Source organism: Ostrea edulis, chromosome 3, assembly GCF_947568905.1.
Source record: "Ostrea edulis chromosome 3, xbOstEdul1.1, whole genome shotgun sequence".
NCBI lineage: Eukaryota > Metazoa > Mollusca > Bivalvia > Ostreida > Ostreidae > Ostrea > Ostrea edulis.
Genome location: NC_079166.1, coordinates 97,121,751 through 97,144,218, shown reverse-complemented (window position 1 = coordinate 97,144,218; position 22,468 = coordinate 97,121,751). Strand labels below are relative to the sequence as shown.

Below are 22,468 nucleotides of genomic sequence, written 5' to 3'. Positions count from 1 at the left end.
TCAACTTCCCATATTTATGTAGCAATATTTCATTATCACCTGCATATGGTGTTTATATATCTCAACTGATTCGATATGCAAGAGCTTGTTCTGCGTATAGTCAGTTTTTAAATCGAGGTAAGCTACTGACAAACAAGTTGGTAGTACATGGGTTTCAACAGTCTAGATTGAGGTCAGCATTTCGCAAATTCTATGGTCGTTATAACGATCTAGTTCGTCAATACAACCTCACATTGGGTCAAATGCTGTCTGACGTGTTTCATACCGATTGTTAAGCCGTTCTTGGCACACTGATTTTGACTGCGGATAACTCCGTTTACCTGATAAGGATATAGGGCTCACGGCGGGTGTGACCGGTCAACTTGGGATGCTTACTCCTCCTAGGCAGCTGATCCCACCTCTGGTGTGTCCAGGGGTTCGTGTTGGCCCAACTATCTATTTTGTATTGCTTATAGGAGTTATGAGATTGATCACTGTTCGTTATCTTCACCTTACAGTCCATGGGTCTCTTTCCATTGATATTGATTTTTTATTGAACTATGAGTTATCTAAACATATTTGATGTATTATACTGTATAGTGATATAAATTTTTATCAAAAAAATGTGTATAGGTAATATATTACAAGAAATTGTATGAAAAATAACTAAACATTTAGGCAATCATTGTGAGTGCAAAAAAGTCAACTGCAACAGCACACACTATAGATCATTCTTAAATGGCTCGTAGAAACTTCTAGTATTGTGATGTTGAATGTTCAAAGAGATAATTCAGAGGCACCTGGATTTCTGTCAATAAGTCGCTCAATAAAGCCAAAGATCGAAAAATCCTACCCCCTCTATATACAAATATACAAGGTGTGCAATGCCATTTTGACCCCCTCGTTGATTCGGGCTTCGATTAACCATAGAAATCGGATATGCCTAACGGTTTGCGTGTAGCACTGGGTTCAAATATGATTGTTCTCACTATTCATGCCTTCCAAACTTTTAATTCCGACGCACTGATAATGCTATGAACTTAAATCCATGCAAACTTCCAATTTTTTTCCGAGGCTCGCTCACCATCAGCTGACGTCACTAAATAGTAGCTCCGCGCTGAATGCTCTACTACATTATTTTTTTAAACAACAATTATAAATTTATTTCATCAACAAACTGAAATCAGAAAAAATAAATGAACCTAACCTTTATGTTGTTTGTTATCCTTCAGATTATATAACAATTACTTAAAATTTGAAATATCAAGGGCAAGTAACTCTAGTTTAGAAGCGGGAACTTTTCAATTTGAAGAAGCTAACGACGAAGAATGAAGAAAATGAATTCGACTTTCGATGCTGTTCTTTGGTATGTATAAATGGTTTAGATATAAATTTGAAATGCCAATGGACCTTAAATTTGAAATGCCAATGGACCTTATCAAATTAATGCATTTTACTGACAATCAATAAATTACAATCCTATATGCATTTAATATGAAAATTTTCTTTTATAGTATCATAATACGTGCGAGGTTTTTTTTATTATTATTTTGGACTTAATAGATCTATACCTTAGTAAAAATTGTACCATATTCATAATGTCACCAGTGGAAGAGTTATATAATAAATCACAGAAGTTGGCAATTTCATCAATATATGGATGAAATAGAGTCTACACAGATAATAACAGCGTTTTGCAGGCATATTGTAGAGATACTTTCTATATCAACTGATAAAACTGCGAACTCCTATGATGAAATATTTTTATAATACCTGCCCCCAAGATCATGAAATATTGTTGTCAACATTTCAATAAATTATAAAAGCACTGGTGTGAAAGTGGGGAGCAGGATCGAGTATCTTTGCCACCACCCCACAGTTTCTATGTAATTTCTTTAATAATTTTAACTCTTAGGCAGTGTACTAATTTCTAGGACTGATGCATGATCACAGGACAGATAATATACATGAAAAAAAGATGATATCAGCAGTGTTGTTGAGATCTACTGGTCTGAAGGATTTAACCTGTACAAATACCTTTAGAGCAGACTAGAATCTTGATTTTTGTTTTCAAATTGTGTTCAAATTGAAAAAAAATTACAAAAAAATAAGATGCAATATTAACCTCTGTCACAGTGCATTGATCTGCATAGAGTCAAGAATTATTGTCATGTTTAAATTTGATCATATGCCAACTTTGAGCATTTTGTCTGCATAGTACATCTTTGAAAATTTTACATTTTGATCAATGAGGTCCAATAGTCAGACAGCTCACCAATGTAATTGTTTTTATTTAGAATGGAAAGAAATGCAAATATATTGCTTTCAAGAAATTGATTTATGTATGAATTATCAGAACAATGTAATTTGAGTTGATTAAATGTTACTAACTTAAAAGAACAGTCTACTACATTAACCCATACTTCTAACAAATCAGGATCAGACAAGAGAACATTTCTGCACTTTCCATGAAGGTTTTCTATGTTCAAATGTATGAATCCAGGTGTCAAATACATTTGAAGGATTTCATTTGCTTTGGAGAAAAATTGATATAAGGAATCACTGACAATAAACAATCCTCTGGAGGCATTCTGTTTTTGCAGAGTCTCTTGCATACTAGGATCTTGGGAATCTGCACTTTCTTCACTTATTCTCAGTTGCTGTAATTCACTTTGATTTTTGATAGGAGAGTCTCCGACCCAACTTGCTGTATTTAGATAGCTTTTCAATAGATCTGACGATAGATTTATGCAATCTTTCTGCAATTTTGTAGATACAAGCTCCAGCCAGATATCTTATTTTACCTTGTGCAACTGCTGAGGGGGCCTCTACAATTCTATCAGAATCTTTAAATGCCTGTTGCTGATCTTTAATGATATCTGTAGATTTCTTTGCAATTTCACAATCCATTAGCCAACACACAATCCTAGTTAAAAATTTGTTTTGGTGGCGATTAATTGGTTTGCTGTGGAGGAGCTTTCCACACAAATGTTCATGATAGTCACTCATTAAAAACTTGTTCAAGTTTTTATAACCATCCACCCACTTTTCTGATGTTTCTGTTTTGTTGCTTAAAATATTCACAATTGGCTGTATGTGGGCAAAGAATGAAAAGCAGTCTACTTCCACACACTGCAGAGAACTTCTGCCTTCTGTATTCCATCTTGGTGTAGAGTGGTGGCACCCATCCCCAGCTGTGTGCTTTCCATACCTATTGTTGCTGTCACAGCAACCTTCTTTCTTGGAGACATTAAACTTTATTAGTTTCCTGAAAATTGATAATACAATATATTATCTTTTACAATACATGTATTTACTAGAACAAAATTTTGTTTATTTCAGGCTTTCCCTAACTACAGACACTCTCCTCCGGGTCGTATTAAACTGGACAGTATTTGCAGTAGATTAAGTGTCTTTTTTAATGAGCATTACATTCCGGTACCTACCAAAGATGTTATTTCAAAACTTGTGCCAGCCCTGTTTCAGGCCAGTAGGTGTCTTGTGTATGAACGAAGTATGCAGTACACAGCATTTGAAAACCTGGAGGAAATAAAATTGGATCTTTCATCACAGAGTACCAACCTAGAGATTCCATCATACTGTACCATGTCATACACCATTTCACAGGAGTTACAGATGAATTGCCAACTAACAACATGCATTAATGGGAAACAAGTATCATGCAAGGTGAAGATAACGAACAGTGATCAATCTCATGACTCCTACAAGCAATACAAAATAGATAGTTGGGCATGTTAAGTAATTGATGTTAAGTTCGTACAGAATTATTTTGAACTCTCAGTTATGGGACTTGTCTTGAAGAGTGGATTTTCTGTTCCTGTTACACAGCACAGCATTGACAGCGTCCTACATTTTCTACATGTCTTTCAATTTTGTAAAGGAACAAAGAAAAAGTTTCCAACTCAAACAGGTTGTGTGAAAGAAGTGTGTTCTCTTTATGATGAGAATTCCTCTGAAAACTGATTTAGAAGCAAAAAATGCCAAGTTCTGCTCAGCTTCCTCCAATCCTCCACTGCTTGTTGTGCACAATGCTCTAATGCAAATAAAAAAGCAAAGAAAATACATCTTAACACAGTAAAGGAACAGCAGTTGAATATTGACCCTCACAATGACAGTGCCAGAACACATAATGGAAAACCTGAAGATACGTTCATGGTTCTTAACAAAGTAGATGACATTGACATGAAGGCCATCCTAATAGATTTACTTTCAAAACAACAAGTTCCTGCTAACCTTCATGTTTTAATGGAAAACCAATTAAGAAACTCCCAGAACATGGATGCTCGCCAAAGAAGATGGGACCCGGAAATTATAAGTGTTGCCTTAGGCTTGTATCTGAAATCACCCAGTGCTTATGAACAACTAAAGAAAACAGACTAGTCCTCCCATCAAAGAGATTGCTGCAATATTACAAAAATTCAGTGAAGCAACCTATTGGTTTCAGTTCTGATAACTTACAGTGGATGGAAATGTAGTGCAACAGACAATCCATTCCAGATTTTGGGAAACATGGTGGTCTGATCATTGATGAGATGAGCATACAAGATGACCTTGTAATAGAGAGAGCAGGGGACTCGTGGAAGCTAGTTGGAATGGTAGACATGGACGAACCTAACAACACCGAAGTGATATGTAAGAAAGATAAGAAAGTAGAGTTGGCTATCCATGTACTACGGCTCGTCTTCCATGGCTTTACCGAATTTAGGTGAGTGTCAAATTACTTTTTCATTTTCAGTTATGTTGTGATCGTTTGCGGCTAGGTTGGGGCCAAAATAAGCGGTCAAAGTTTTTCATGGGAATAAAGATTGAGGGCCTCTTGTTTAATGTATCTGTTTTCATATTGTATAAATCCTATGGAATACACGTACAAGTAAATTTGATTTATTCATTTGCAATATACAGGTACATGTATAAGAATGGAAACGTATTTTGCAGATGGCCTGTTGCATATTTTGGATCGAACCCTGCCACGGCTCACCAACTTTATACAACATTTTGGGAGTGTGTTGATGTGCTATGTGAAAGGGGTTTTACCATAGACTATGTTATGTTGGATGGTGCCTCTACCAACCGAACTTTCACTGGCATGCTTTTCAATGGTCATCCTGCTGAGAGTAACTGGAAATTCCATGATATTTTTGACAGACATAACCAGATCTGTGTTATCCAAGACATTATGCATAGCTTAAAAAAATCGGAATAACATAGAGTCCAGCAAAAGTGAGCACAAGGCGGCACCAGGAAGATATCTTACTCTGAATGAGAAACCCATTATATGGAATCACTGGGAGGCTTGCTTTCACTTCAATTGCCAAAGTGGTTTCAGGATACATCGCCATCTCACAAAGGAACATTTAGAGTTAACCTCTGCATCAAAAATGCGAAACAAATTAGCAACCGATGTATTAAGTAGAGAAATGTTATACCTGATGAAGGCATACCAGCAGACATTAGAGAACACTACATATCTGGCATCTTCCATTGTATTGCTTGAACATACATCTGTGCTGATTGATATTTTCTGCAACAGAAACAGGCCCATTTCACAGGTGACAGACACAAGACTTACCGAGTTAAGGACAGTTAGCCAGTTCTTTAAATCCTGGAGGACAACTGTGGAAGAATCTCCTTTCCAAGTGACCAGCAAACACTTCCTGACTCGAGAAACTGCAGAAGATTTACAGTCATCTCTAGTGGGATTTTTATCTCTGTGTCAACTACACCTTACCTCAGGAAACAGCATCAATCCAGGGTACATCAATTCAGACATAGTAGAATTTTTTTCTGTCAGCAGAGAGGAATAAGGAATGGCCTAAACACAAACCCAACCCTGTCTCAGTATGGACCTGCTAACACAGCAATTATTCTTGGACAATCTACTTTATCCAGCAAGTCCAACTCTGGAAACACAGCAACAAGCAAGAGAGCATTGAACCCTACTCATAACAGGTCAAAGAAGATGAAGGGAATGAGAATATAACTCTACACCTTTAAAAGTACATGTCATCTTAATAAGAAATAATTGTGCCATGCAGGGACGTAGCATCGTTTTTAAGGGGGGGGGGGGGCTCTAAAAAAAAAATAGGGAGGGTGGCAACGTGCAAACATTTATTTACCAGGGGAAGAAAAAAGTTCCAAATCTAGTATAGTTCAAAAGTGGGGGGGGATTAAGCTGTACTATTAAATACTATAGATATGCCAAAAAAGTGGGAACAACCCCAACCCCCAAGTTGTTACGTCCATGCCATGTTTGTTGATAGGAATCAATTATCAACTATGAATATTAAAGTTAGTGGTTACAAACAAAGTATACCTCATCAGATAAGTTTTCCCTGTTCCATATTGTCCAGCTACTTGACAACTGTGTCCATTTTCCATCTTGGCAAATGCTGCGAAATGTTCCGGAATTTGCTATCTGTAACATTCATTTTTCGGTTTCATTTTTATGTAGTAGAGCATTCAGCGCGGAGCTACTATTTAGTGACGTCAGCTGATGGTGAGCGAACCTCGGAAGAAAATTGGAAGTTTTCATGGATTTAAGTTCATAGCATTATCAGTGCGTCGGAATTAAAAGTTTGGAAGGCATGAATAGTGAGAACAATCATATTTGAACCCAGTGCTACACGCAAACCGTTAGGCATATCCGATTTCTATGGTTAATCGAAGCCCGAATCAACAAGGAGGTCAAAATGGCGTTGCACACCTTGTATATTTATATATAGAGGAGGTAGGATTTTTCGATCCTTGGCTTTATTGAGCGACTTATTGACAGAAATTCAGGTGCCTGAGGATAATTATAGAATGTTTAAACATTTGAACTATAGAAAAGTCAGTAGTTTATCTCTGCTAACAGTTCTCCTAAAATGTATTTCTGGAAAGGAGGGGATAGAATTACACATGTCGAGAAAATTTCAGATTTAACCTCATTTGGTATACATATTTTCAATGTTTTAGATGTTACTTGCCTTATTGTAAAAATGAAATAAAATCAGAAATTTTATGAGCAGAATTATTTTGTGGTCAGAAAATTTATGCTCGATAGTGTTTGAGAAACGCCATATTTAGGGTAAACTTGGCCAATTACCAAGTCGAATCATCCCAATGTTTTCCTTAAATGCATTTTGAATTTGTAATTAATGTTGATTTTTTATCTGTTTGTGTTTAGTTTACATAACTTTATATGACAAACAATATTCCTGGTGTCAATAACATTTTTATTGGCCTCTGTGTTATTTGCTAAATTTTTGGCATTTTTTGTCTTGGGGGGCTCTAAAAGAGGGGATTTCAATCTCGCTTTCCTAACATATTAACCTGATTATCTACGTCAATGTTTATATATGTTTTAGGATAAAGTCCAAATATTATAATAAATAAAATTGAGAAAAATTCAATGAGTGGTTTTTAAGGGCTAGCTATCAGTAGCTACCTTAATGGGATTCGCTTGTCTCAACGGTCACACCGTAAACATATTATCATTAAGCGTAATTGTTTCAATAGTGGTTTCTACAATGCAATGAGTGAATTTGTGCGCTTAGATATTTGTAAAAATAGTCCAAGTGATATTTCAAACATAAATACATTCAAAAGGAACTTTGACATCCAGTGGGATTTGACAGTAACGGAATTCAGTTCACAAAGCTCACAATGCCACTACGAAGATCTCGATCAGCAACTCGAGAACTTACCACAACACACATAATTGAAAAGATTGCTTGAAATGTCGCATGATTCCGAAGAATTTGTCATGATATAGATCGTACTTTGTAGACACCATTCAACAAAATGTATAATCGCCTCGCTACACCCGAATGGATGCAAAGTTCTGAATCAGTGTGACGCCCACGCAAACAGTTTGGTGTACATAGGTAAATCCACTGCAGACGATGTATCGCCCCAAAACTCACAGAACTTGTTTCCTCCAGAAATTAATGGAATACCGGGTTCCAATGCTGGAGACGATGAAATATCGCACCTGGTGCATCGAAATTGGTACCGTATAAGTTTTATATCAGATAGTTTCTTTAGTGTTACATACAAACGAGAGGCACGGTATATACACTGTATCACAAAACAGACAGCTTACGACGGTATATAAAAACTGTTTACGAAAGAAAGGGGTACAATATACACATTTAGCACTTTTTTTAATCAAAGGGGAAATGTACGGTACATTTGGCCAAAGTCAAGATATAGTGACGTGAATATTCAAGAGAATTACGTAAAATATCGCACACGTGACAAATTTCTAAACAATGGACTTTTATTTTTATTTCGAATTTCAAAAACATCTATCTAAAAACACAGTTTAAAAACAGAGTTTTCGAAACTTCATTTCACACTAGGAATTCAAATCTGTGCTTACATTTACGATTTTATGCCAGGGCCGTAAATTACATGGAGGCGGAGGAGGCAGCTGCCTCCTCCAACTTTTGAGCCAAAAAATATTAAAATTTAAAGTTCATTAGAATTTATGTTGTTTCCAATAACTAAGAACATGATACCTCCCTTAAAAAGCATTCCAAATCTTTCTTTTCGAATGAGTTAGTCAAGTAACATCTTAGAAGGCCCTAGAATCAAGGATTTTGCACGAAACGTGTTCAGTATGCACAAAATGTGCTCAGCGTCTGGGGGCCTGGGCGGACCCAGACCCCCGCCTAATTTCCTGACTCCTCCAAATTGAAGGTTAATTTACGGCCCTGTATGCCGTTTTAAAAACGATTTTTCCGATCGCCTGTATGATCGTCTATACATGCACCTCCCCAGAGTACATCAAAACAGAACTAAAGCGCTCCTCTACCGTTGACCTATTCTCATAGCGCTTGACCTTTGACCCCTCTATCTAGGGGCGTTATTCTACTATTGTAGGCTCTTTCTGAGAAGTGCTACTCCACGTGTTGGATGTACACATTGAGGAGGAACTTACGGATGAGCTAAATTGCCCGCAAAGACCGATGTTTTGATGAGTTTGTCTGCATTGTTATCTATTGGGTCGGAAAGTCTCGTCATGTCACTCGTGAGAAATAACGTGAAATCGTACTTCCGGGCAGTTATCAAGATGGCGTTATCATATAATGTACTAGACTAGCTACGTTGAAACCCACACAGAGCCTACTACAAACAGCAAAAGAGCGCTGAATAACAACAGGGTTATATCTCTCTCTCTCTCTCTCTCTCTCTCTCTCTCTCTCTCTCTCTCTCTCTAAGAATGATGTTTGCATTGTTGAACCACTGTTGACGAAAATCGGGGAATGTAGGCAGCAGTAGATATGATTAAAGTACACGAAATAACCACAACTACCCATATCGGCAAGACGACACGAGATGGTTTTCCGAGAGGAAAAGGGGGTTGGATTTTGAATATTTCCCACGACTCTTGATTGTCAGGGTCAATTTCGGCGCAATCAGCTAACAAGTCGAAATAAGTTGACCACTCTAGGGACGATTTGTGCAAGTTGAAATTAAAATATTTTACTTTTGTTATGTTGGTGTTTGTAGTTTGCCAAAATTTCTATCCAAACTGGTCAGGTAATGCTTTAGGGGATCAGTTATGATTTAATGAATTGATTATGATTTAGAGGAAAAGTTGTTTGATACACACCCGCTGCATCTTTTGTTATTACAAAAGGGAAGCAACGTATAGTGTCGAGTTTTTTGCTATTTTCAATGGTCTGGTTTATCAAGAAACCAACCGTTATGCGACTAGGATTAAGTTTATATTACTCGGTACTGTAAACATTTAAAAACCAAGTAGTATTTCGTATAACACTGCGCCTGTGTTTATTAAGCAACTATTTTGTGTGCGGAGAACACTGTTTATTACTTCTTACACCCATTTTCTACTTGCGCAGAAAAAAAATACAAGCAAAAATACAGGTGCTAATATTAATACTAAACTTTTTTTACCGCAAACTTCAGCTGTTACTATGCAAAGATTTATTGACTGTTTTCATTTCCATCCCAATACAACATGCACTATTTATTCTATTATTTTGTATTTTACAGATGGAAAGAACTCAGCACAGGTGTGAATATAAAGGATGCGACAAAATTTACCAACAAAATGGGAAACGGACTTTGCATATGAAAATTCAACATAGCTTTAGTGACATCGGTGACTTACTTGTTTTGCTTTTGTTGTTTTTGTTTGGTATTTAACATTAAAGAGAGATTGCTTGCGTATGGTATCTGGTTATACCTACTTCCGTTCATATCTATCAGCATTTTACAATCTGAGAGTTGTCCCTTCTTTATGCTTTCTTCTGAAACATTTAAAAGCAAACTTTACAGTAGGGAAGAAATTTCACTTTGTATACACGGATGTTTCGAGTGATGCTTGTGTCAACATATTGTGTCAACAATATACTGGGGTTATTTCAATCCTTTTTCCAAAAAATCTACTAACTCCGGTGGTACCATGGACAGAATTTACTCAAACCAACTTTGTGATAAACTACATCTCAATTTTTGCAAATCAATACATGGTGTACATAAGTCTGCAACAAACTTTACCGTACTGTCGGAGTTCACTTTGACATATTAAAAAGTATGTTAAGTTACTGGTACAGACTTGAAAATCTTGGTCAGTCATTTCCACTATTGTTTGATGCATATCGAGAATCAAAATTGCTTTTTGAACAAAACAATTCATCATGGTTTGGTTCTATAAACTGTTTCATAACCAATATTAATGGGATTAAATATTTGCCCTTTAAAGGGGCATACCAGTTTAAAAAGGCTCTTAAAGACTGTTTATTCAAACATTACATCAAAGAATGGCATTCACACCTTTCATTAAATTCAGATAAAAAAACTAAGTTGCTTTTCTACTTTTAAACAAAACTTTGGTTTTGAGAATTATTTGAGATCAATTACAAATTTTGAGCAAAGGAGAAGTCTAACACGTTTCCGTATATCAGCTCATAGACTAAACATTGAAAGGGGACGTTACCAAAAAATCCCTCGACAAGAGAGATTTTGTCTAAGATGCAACAACAACTCAGTGGATGACGAAAAAAAAAAATTTATTCTCATGTAGTCATTTTTCAGAAGAAAGGGTTATTCTATTCCAAATGATAGACAAATCATGTAAGAATTTTGTAAAGTTGGACAGTGATCAGAAGCTTATCTGGCTAATGACGAATGAAGATGAAAATATCCTCATCCAAATTAGTAAGATGATTTTAAACAGTGGGATATAATACTACAAATGTTACATTTCATTGCATTATGCACATTTTCTTTCTTCATCATATTCTACACCTGTAGGCTGTCTTGGCTACTGAGAGTACAAGACCAACAGTCTGGTACAACAATTTACTACCAGATTGTTAACAGGCACTGTCACTTGGTGCTCCCTGTAATCAGGTCAACATATCGTGTTTTTATTCTCTCATATAGCGCTATTATCTTTTATATAAGTATTTTAACCTTCCTGCTTTAGACATAAAACATTCAGAATAACTGGATCCTACGTGTACATATGTAATATACTTGCATACTGTATTCAGTAAGATGATTTTGAACAGTGTAATGTGATACTGCAAGTACATGTCGTTGCATTCTACACATTTCCTTCACTTTACACTTGTAAGCTGTCTTGGTTACTGGGAGTACAAGATCAACAGTCTGGTACAATGAATTAATTACCAGACTGTTAACAGGCACTGTCCCTTGGTGCTCCCTGTAATCAGGTCAACATATCGTGTTTTTATTCTCTCATATAATGCTATTTTTCTCTTTTATGTAAGTATTCTAACCTTCCTGCTTTAGACATAAAACGTTCAGAACTGGATCCTGCATGTACATATGTAATATACTTGCATGCTGTATTCAGTAAGATGATTTTGAACAGTGTAATTTGATATTACAAGTACATGTCTTTGCTTTGTACACATTTCCTTTGCTTTACACTTGTAAGCTGTCTTGGTTACTGGAAGTACAAGACCAACAGTCTGGTACAATATATTTACTACCAGACTGTAAACAGGCACTGTCCCTTGGTGCCCCCTGTAATCAAGTAAACAATTCACGCCTTCTTTAACACTTCGTGCAATTGATCTTACATGTACATGTGTTTTATACTTGCATACTGTTCTTACTGAAATATATAATTATACCGATTTGATTACAATTGCAATTTTATATGTGTTCACACAACACTATCATTATCTGCTATCCCAGAAACTGATGTGTGAAGCAGTTGGGTTATTTTATTTATCATGTTGTTAATTTAAATCTTGTCTGTAATCAGTATTTCATATATAATTATAGATATGTGCAGTGCAGAAGTGTGAACTATGTCAGTATTACCAGTAGTACTTCTAAATGAGTGTTAATTATTTTCATTGTTATAATAAATTGCCTGTTAACATGTGCATGCCCCCCCCCCTCCCCCCGAGGGCCCTTGATTGGTGAATAAACTAATAAATTAATAAATATTGTTTTACGGACTGTTATTTCTTTGCATTTGAAAAATCGGTATCAAATATCAGATACCTTTCTTAATAGTAGTTTAGAAAGAAAACGTTTTATAGTAATGTTTTATATTTTTTCAGAAAGAAGTAGGTTTTGTAGGGCATCTACTCTCGCAATCATCTTAACAAATCTGATTTAGAGAAACAGCAAATCTGGAAGAACTCTGCCACGTTTGGTTAATTTTCATTCAGTGGTTCTCATGTGGAATTTAGTTAGCGGACAACAGACGCCAAATGGTGACAACAACTAATTTGATCTTATAGGTCAGATGACGACTATTCCGAATGTCCATTTTTGTTAGTTAAGTAATTATTGTACCACGCTCAAAATTAACTAGTATTTTATTACACATTAGTTTCTGACACGTAATTAAAGAGTTAAGTCCAAGTCTCTGCGGCTGCAACAACCTAGAGTCGTTTATTCTGTAACCATCATGTTGCCTGATGGGTTGTTCTCTGACATGTCGATTTGGTGCATTCGGTAAATATATGTTTTGGAGGCAATCTCTGCCTAAATGGTCCCTGTCAAGTATAGAGAAACATGTTATCATAATCACAAGACCATATCATGACACATGTAGTTTCCATGCTTATAAATTCATCCTAAAGAGTAAATTGACAAAGAGCGACACCTACATGTATATAGTGTAACATATACCCCCCCCCCCCCCCCCCCCGCGGTAGTCTGCCTATGACCTATGCCCCTTTAACCTATTTACTAGGAAATCAATAGATTTCTATATCCTAATATGAACTAAATTCCTTATATACTTTAACATTTGGTGTTCTGGATTTGAAGTAAAGTACTAGACCAGAAAATGCAAAGTAACAACATATTCTGTGCAATATCATGTAGCGATTGTTGGACCGTTCTTGGCACACTGATTTTGACTGCGAATAACTCCGTTTGCCTGATCGGGATGTGGGACTCACGGCGGGTGTGGCCGATTGACGAGGAATGCTTACTCCCCCTAGGCACCTAATCCCACCTCTGGTGTGTCCAGGGGTTCGTGTTTGCCTAACTCTCTATTTTGTGTTGCTGATAGGAGTTATGAGATTGGTCACTGTTCGTTATCTTCACCTTTCATCAAGAAAGCATACACGTTGCCTAAGTATTTGACAATTAAACGTCATGCATAAGTATTTGACATTTACATCATCCGTTATCTCGTGGGGATCCGGGTTAGAATAGGTCCTCAGTACCCCTTGCTTGTCGTAAGAGGCGACTAAATGGGGCGGTCCTTCGGATGAGACCGCAAAAACCGAGGTCCCGTGTCACAGCAGGTGTGGCACGATAAAGATCCCTCCCTGCTCAAAGGTCATAAACGCCGAGCATAGGCTTAAATTTTACTAGTTACAGAGCTGTAGCTCTCTGAAAAAATATTTTGACGGTACAGAGAGCTACAGTTCCACCCCTAATAAAAACCTTCGATTTACGGCGCACAAAAAGCTGCACACGGTTGAGGTCTGATATCGTTGTATTCTTGTGTTGCTGTCTCATAAATTTAATATCAAAAAATTCTTAACATATTTTTCTACTATTGTTGTGTCCAAACACACCTTCAACTATTCATCAAAGCCCCATACGACCCGAAAACTCCCAGCTTCAAATAATTTCGTTTGTTGACGTAGCTATTTTAGGTAGCCGGGTCAAACGCAACCTTTCGAAATGAAACGAAACAGATTGTATCACCGAATTCTTTCGATTATAATAATTAAAAATGGTATCTTAAGCCCCTGTGAAAGTTACCACACATAAATAAAATTCGCCTCCCCTTTGATGTAGGCTTTCGGCTTGAATGATACAAATTTTAAAAGTTGGAAAGGGGGGTGAGTAAGCACCAAGTACATATCCGAAGTTGATTAAATACCATGTACAATTAGTTTCCGATCCATAAATTTCAGAACAGATGGTTACAATCTTTACAGGTACCCGATATTGACCCTGGCCATCGAGAGTCGTGAGAAATTTTCAACATTCAACCTCCTTCTGCTCTCGGAAAATCATCTCGTGTCGTCTTGCCGATTTAGATATGGGTAATTGAGGTTATTTCGTGTACTTTAATCATTTCTACAGCTGACTACATTCCCCGCTTTTCGTCAACAGTGGTTAAATTATTATAAACAATTAAAACTCAGATCCACCTACCTGTTGAAGCGGCTGTTTTTCTTATTTAACTCATAACCGGAAACACTCCAAACAAATTTTCTTGCATAACCGTTACATTATAATTTAGGACATGGCTAGCCGTGAATAATAAATACATACCCGTTACATTATAATTTAGGACTTGGGTAGCCGTGAATAATAAATACATGAAATTGTGAACATTTTGCCATAAGGTCGATTTCTATCTGACGATGCTCACTATACATCGAGTTATTTCTCTTTGACTGCTTCTCTCTCTCTCTCTCTCTCTCTCTCTCTGTCTCTCTCTCCAGATGACATAGGATCTTGCATATTGGCCGTGGTTGGCGACGATGGGTGTGTGTGTGGGGGGGGGGGGGGTAATGTCATGTTTCTCGTTGTCTGTAGTTTTTTAGGCGGTGTATATGCAATTTTACATGACAACATAATAATAATGTTTCTCAAATGATCATTTGTAATTTAGTTTATTTGATAGTATAAAAGTGTACAATATTTTATATATAGTATATGCGTCACGACAGTATCGATTTTACGGAGCGACCTTAATGGACATCGGCATTTGGAATATACATGCAGAATGTCAGTTGTTTGTAAACAACGACATGGCTCCGGTAAAGGATGGCGATCGGTTGCTGATGTTTTGTGTGAAGCCATGATCGAGAGGAAACATGTAATCTCTGTGAATCTAGCTAGGAGAAGTGAGATTTATTTTGATGCTTGTTATAATCGATCATTGTGAATAGGGATAACAATAAAAGAAGGATCATCACTACTATATTTTAAAATATTCTTAATTTTGTCTAACTAAGGAACATCTGCAAGATCTTGTCGATATAAGTGTCATTTATACCACAGGGGCTAAGGCCGTTTTATTTATGATATCACAGAGTTCGGCCCCAAAACGGGTTTAGCCCCTGTGATTTATACTAACTCAGTAACTTTACGTTGATTTGCCCCTCCTCTAGATCCGCCACTGACCGGGCTTTATATTGTTGCGACGGTTACAGTTGTTTGCCCAATGACGTAAACAAACATCAAACTATGGAATAATCTAAAAGCAAATTCATTTCAAAGATGTGGAACGGGCTAATGAAACATGGATTTTATGAGGAAGCGGGACCGTGAAAAACTCACCGGGAAATTGAAGATGTCGATAGTGCATTGGTGTTTCCTTGATATTGAATTTAGAAGAAAGAAACAATATCGTGATAGATTTTAATATTTGATTTCAAAGGTAGACATCCATAAGGTTTTGTGTCTATGGTCATATTATTTAATATCATTTGATAAAATTATTATTTCATCTGAACGTTGATCGGCAGCTTGATCCATATCTCTTCATAGTATAAATGATGAAATAAGTCAGGTGAAAATGTTCTCCAAGAATACTCGACAAATAAATATAGATATCAGCTATAAAATGTGCTCCAACAATACTCGACAAATAAATATAAATATCAGCTATAATTTTTTTAACTGGAATTGTATTTTATTCAGTAAAGCTGCTCAATATACAATGTTTGTTGGCATGGCAACCAATTTAAATTTTACTCAAGATATAAAAAAGTGCTATTGTTTGTGTTTTAAAATAAATTTTCTTTATCAATTAATATAATGTGATAGATAATACTCTTTTTTAAATTTCAACTAGCTTTTTTTTTTTACGTAAATGAAATACGTTTTTTTTTTCTTATACTTTTTTGAACATTCATACTTTTTAGCAGTTACAAATGTATGAGCATTCGAGCAGTGGAAAATGTTATCTACGTTATTTCATCTGACATTTCTAGAATGCACTCCCTTAGCGATTGGCTAGTTCCGAGCAAATAAAAATCCCCGACTGAGTGGGTACAAGATGGTGTCCTGCTGATAAGTTTCAGTACTTGATATCTGTATTCTGTACACCAAAATAGTCTCCATGCCCGACTTTATTTCCCTGTGTAGCGACATTTCTCAATACTATCAGTTTTTGCTCCGCAGTAAGACGCGTTTTTAAGATGTGGTACGGATATATTTTTATCATCAACATCTTATAAAACGGCAAAATTTGTACTAGCGGTAGTATCTATATTTATAATTAATCTCAGCTGTGTCTTTATTCTTTATCGTCTTCCCCTATATCTGTTAGCTTTTTCATCCCTAGTTCGCCATCGTTCATGCACAAATACAGCAATTGTCGCAAGCTCTCTCTCTCTCTCTCTCTCTCTCTCTCTCTCTCTCTCTCTCAGTTTTCTGTTGGATAGGTTGGGAAATTGTTGGGTTTTTTTCTAGTTTTTAACCGAACGGAGATATCGATTTCGCACGACTACCATTAACGTCACCCTTTCACAAATAGGCACTAGAAAGTTATCATTTTCTCATTACATTCATTAGAGCAGTACTCCTGTAAGGTGGATCAAAATTATTAGATAAAAGTCAGAATTAATAGTTTGCCACATTTTTTTTAATTTTATTCCATGAATAAAATTCCTCTGAAATATATATTTCTATCATGCGCAACATCTACTTAAATAAACATTTTGCAAAAACCTATGGCATCACATGGGGATCTATCAACCTTAATACCCGCATATAACGTATCGATATTGTCAAATCGTATCACTTTTCATGTGGTTTATTTAAAGGGGGTTGCTTGTCAAGAAGTTTAGACAATTTACCTCCTCCTACCGTTACTCCCTACTTACATTTCACCCCCCCCCCTTTTTTTTCAAAATGAGGTTACGGTATTTGGCGCCACGCCACCATTTCTAAAATAATTGAGTCCTCTCCTGTATAATATAAGCGTTATCATGTCAACATTTCTAAAATTATTGGATCCTCTCCTGTATTACATAAGCGTTATCATGTCAACAATTCTAAAACCATTGGATCCTCTCCTGGTTTCTTCCAATCACACATACCGATTTTATCCTATTTCTTTACACTGTACTAATATCAGTCTGCTTCCTTGTGTATGACACAGGTTAGAGTACTGAGGGATGGAATGGGGACTGATGAGGAAATTATGTTGTTATATTGTGCTACATTTTTATGATTTATCAACACTATTTCCGGTTGTAGAAATATGCATGCCACTTAAATCATTTAATGGCCTGAAAGTTGTATTTTAATTCAAATCAAGCATTTATAAAGTACTGAACATCACAGAGTTTTGAAATAGGGCCTCTGAGATGTGAAAAGTCGTTAATATGTTGCCGGATTTGGCCGACAGAATTGCTATATAATGGAGCAATAAGAAGCCGATTTTCCAGAGTTCTGTAGAGTAGATGTGTGTAGGTAAGTCAGTATTTTGGTTGTATTATCCAGTATTTGTTTGTTTGAATACCTAATAAATAACCAGCGACGATAGTACGTTATACTGTTTATTGAGAATACCATACACACGTAAACCAAATGTTTTGATCTTCACTTTTACTGTAAGGCATGGAGGCCAGATTCTTTTCGCAAGTTTATATGATGTGCAACCTGTTTTGTTTTTTTAGTTCTGACTGATGAGGATGTGAGGATGTAATTAATGAAGATGAAGGCTTGAAGTTGAAACTGATGAAGATGAAGGTACGTGTATACACGTGTGTAAATGTGACTAATAAAGATGAAGGTACGTGTATATACATGTGTAAATGTGACTGATGAAGATCAAGGTACGTGTATATACATGTGTAAATGTGACTGATGAAGATGCTTGACGAAGCTGGAGATATACAAGTATCACTAATTATTTCATACAAAGAAGTACCAATATTATTCTGTACATTCAGCTGGGATGTCATCATGTTCTTTAGCGCTTATCTAAATGCTAACTGAAATTCATAGTATTTCGTCTTAGGTCGTTCATTATCGCCACGTAATGGTTTTTTTTATTTTGACACTGTAGAAAACTATCACGGTTGAATGTTTAACGCCATACTAGATCTCGAGAATGTCACTATAACTTATTTTATGCCTCATTCACACGCATGCGCATTTATGCCTCGTTTACATGGATCCGCATTAAATTTGATGCGAAGTTTAATAATGCGCATTAAGTTAATTCGAATTAAATAGCGTTCACGGTGTGATAATATTTAATGCGAAGTAAATTAATGCACATTAAATTCGTATGCATTTCTATTTTAAAAGTTGCGCGAAATGAATTAGAGAATTTATTCAAATATTTCATTATTGTGTTACAACTAGGATTATGTACGATATTATTAATATTGTTCCGATTTCCTCTTCTGAAATATGCCATCGCTACAGGTGGATTATTATTTTAAAATAGATAGTTCAACATAAGGGGGGAGGGGGGTCCTCGCAAATAATGTATGTGCAATAGTTTTAAATTTTTCGATTTATCTAAAATTATCATTATAAATATTATGTACGTAAATGACGTAACGAGGCCAATCGTAACTACTCGGATATTTCCGTAACCACAGATGAACCGGTTACGGAAAAGGACGAGCGCGTGATCTGATTGGCCTCGACAGGGAGTTTGTTGAAAGAGAGAAAAAAAAAGTCAAAGCTAAATGTGAAGTCACAATGCACGGTTTACGTTGGCCAACGTTATATTCCCCGCGGTAAATGAATAGGCGAATCCTATAATTATCCTCGTGTGTCCGAGTAGCGCAGAGGTAGCGCTCTCGCTTCTCACCGCTGCGACCTGATTTCGATCCCGGTGATCAGCAGTGGTTGTTTGTGAGAGGGTATGGCGGTCGTCCACTCGGACACATGGGTTTCCTCCGGATACTCCGGTTTCCTCGCACATAAATGACCCCCTAGCGCAAACATCCGTGCATCAAAGGACCCCATTGGAAATAATCTTTCGAGCTTTCATGGGTTATCCTTGGTATCTATGCATGTATGTTTGTATGCATGTACATGTATATACCGAATAAACATTTATTTATTTATTTTATCTGTTTATCCTCATACATTCCCCCTTTAATATTTAGATGTTATTGGGCGTTCAGCGCGAGGGAAATTCAATAAAATAGATATATTAAAGTGAATTCTAATTTGCCGTACTTAATCGAATTATGAACGCCAATGACCATGTCATGCTTCGCTAGGTCCAGCGGTTCCACCGTATATATTAATAATAATAATAATGATATATGTATCTGTATAGCAGATGAGATCCTGTGATGTGTATACATATTTATACTCAATAATATATACATGTACCATTGACTGTAACACACTCACTGACTGTTTAATATTCTTATTTTGTATCTAATGTCTAATTATAACTGTTATATGTTCTGTCCTTTAATTGAATACATATTTGGAAATATTTTATTCGAAAATGGAACATATGGTTTAAAAATAGATTTATCCAAAACATATTTATTTCAGGTCAAATAAAATCGCTATCATGGCATCTGAAGACATTACCCAAGGTCAATATGTCATTGAATGTGACATCTGCAAACAACCAGTCTCGTTCTTCTGCAGACGATGTGGGGTCAATCTCTGCGATCCTTGTGTTCCGGTACATCTCCGGATTAAGTCCAAGACCGGACATGACGTGGTGGATTTCGCCAGTAGAGATGATGACGACACCTCTAAAATTGAAAAACTGATGAAAATCATTACGAAGGAAAACAAGCGCTTACAAAACTATAAGTTTGAACTCAAGAGAATCATACGTCAAAGCGTCTGGACAAACCAAAAGTTTCTGGATTTGCAAAAATAACACAACAGAGATTAAATTCCTTATCCAAAATTTACCAACGGAAGAAGGATGAAGTGACGTCACGAGGGGAAGAGTGGCACAGACTCATAGATAAAACCGTGAAGACGCTCCATCAGGAACTGGACGACATGCAAAAGAAACACGAATCACTACTCCGGAAACAGAAGGGGGAATTGGAAGAAATTTTAGGAAAAGTTGATGAAATAAACGCCACGACAACGGAACTGAAAAATACACAGAATGTTATGGACATTAAGAAACTTATTGCAAGAATTGAAAATCAGGAAACCCCCTCGGAGATTACGCAGTACTCGTTCCCGGTATTTTGCGAATGCAAAATTGACGACAACTATTTGAAATCGTATTTCGGATACATTGAGAATATACAAGATAGAAAGATTCCTATGCCGAAATTGAAATCTGAGGATCCTGTGATTTCGAATCACAAAATATTAGAGGTGCCGAGAGTTATCACAGCTATAGACACAGGGTTTCCTGCAGATGAAAATAACAACCGTCTATACGATATTGTTGTTATTGATGATAACAGAATGTGGATGGGAGGAGCAAGTAAAACACTCAAGTTGTTTGATTTCCAGGGAAACCTTCACGACACTGTCTCCATCACAGCACACGGTGGTTGCTTAACTGTATACAACAAACACGTGATTTACACTACGCAGGGCAGCAATAATACCGTGTATAGAGTAGCCGCGGATAAAACGATCCAGACGATGTTTACAACCGGGGAGTGGAGACCATACGGCATCACGAGTACCGCGTCAGATGACCTACTGGTCTGTCTCCATAAAGATGACCAGTACAAAGTCGTACGATACAGCGGTACCGGTACCGTACTCCAGGAAATCCAGTACGACTCACAGGGCCAGCCTCTGTACCAAGAACCAACCTACATCACTGAGAATGTCAACGGGGACATCATCGTAACAGACTGGAAGAAAAACGCTGTGATTGCTGTTGATAGATTAGGAATATTTCGGTTTTCTTACTCTGGGAGGGACACGACATTTAAGGTCGGCTACATCACTACTGATCCTGCCGGTCACGTTATCGTTACTGACTTAAAAGGTGACAAGATCCACATGTTGGACAGGGACGGGCGATTCCTGAGATACGACATTCCTGATCAAGGGATTAATAGACCACGCGGTGTGTGTATCGTCGGGGAAGGGGAGATGTTTGTGGGGGAGCAGAATACCGGTATAGCTAAAAGAATAAAATATTTGGAGCAATAAACAGAATGAATTGTATGTTGTTTCGCATAAAATATTTTGTTATGCAATAAATTGTTTAAATCATGCATGTTGTTTTTAATTTTGTGAGATTACTTATCACCCCTGTAAATGCGAGATCGTTAACCCGGGCGTGATACATGTAGGTAACAATCAGTTGGACAGCGGGTAAGTTTTGATGTTATTGTGCCTCGTTCACACGGAGATTTTAATGCGCATTAGTGTACTTCGAATTAAAATTTACGTCGCGATTTAATGCGAATTAAATTTACTTCGCATTAGATCCGTGTGAACGCAAAGCAAAGCTGTACACGCATGTGTAATGGCAAATTTGGGTCACATACATCATACTCGTGGTCAACTATATATATTAATGTTAGATTTGTGCGAAAAACTAATCAAAATGATAATAATTACTAAAAACATGTACAAACAGCATGTCATTAGATAATGCCAGACGTAAATATGTGCTTTACATAGACATAATGAGTAATACATATGGAAGGAATTGCTCTTAGATAAGACAAAAAAATGTTTTATAATAGTGATAATATTTTCTTTTTTACAATTTTTAAAACAAATATGCCGCTCATTCTTAAAAATACTTTTAATTTTATACCATATGACGTCATAGTAGACTTATAATACGTATTAGTAATTAAAATTACGTCACAACAATAGTCAGTGGAATAGTGAAAGAGATGTCCCGAGGTTTTTTTTAAACTGGGCTCATGAAGAAGCAATATATTGTCTAGAATGAATGCTGGTCGTCAGAGAAAATAACAAGTAATTTCTTGCGAACATATAAAACAAACACGACAAAACTCCTTGTGTGTAGATCAGTTACATGTACATTGTAAACATGTACTCTATTTATAGGCCTAGTGTATTGAACAATGAATTCTGTATCTACCCA

At 36.5% G+C, this 22,468-nt stretch overlaps 1 protein-coding gene and 1 long non-coding RNA gene across 2 annotated transcripts; both read left to right on the top strand.

Annotated features, from left to right (window-relative positions):
* Positions 1-6,469: 6,469 nt before the first annotated feature.
* On the top strand, positions 6,470-12,435 carry LOC130053075 (uncharacterized). Its single transcript, XR_008801535.1, has 2 exons — positions 6,470-6,727; positions 10,003-12,435. It is a non-coding gene; the product is annotated as an uncharacterized LOC130053075 (long non-coding RNA).
* Positions 12,436-17,615: 5,180 nt separating this feature from the next.
* On the top strand, positions 17,616-21,619 carry LOC125675256 (uncharacterized). Its single transcript, XM_056159666.1, has 4 exons — positions 17,616-17,898; positions 18,105-18,177; positions 19,960-20,172; positions 20,238-21,619. Exons 3-4 carry the CDS (start codon positions 19,979-19,981, stop codon positions 21,553-21,555), a joined length of 1,512 nt encoding a protein of 503 aa, XP_056015641.1. The 5' UTR covers positions 17,616-17,898; positions 18,105-18,177; positions 19,960-19,978; the 3' UTR covers positions 21,556-21,619.
* The last annotated feature ends 849 nt before the right edge of the window (positions 21,620-22,468 follow it).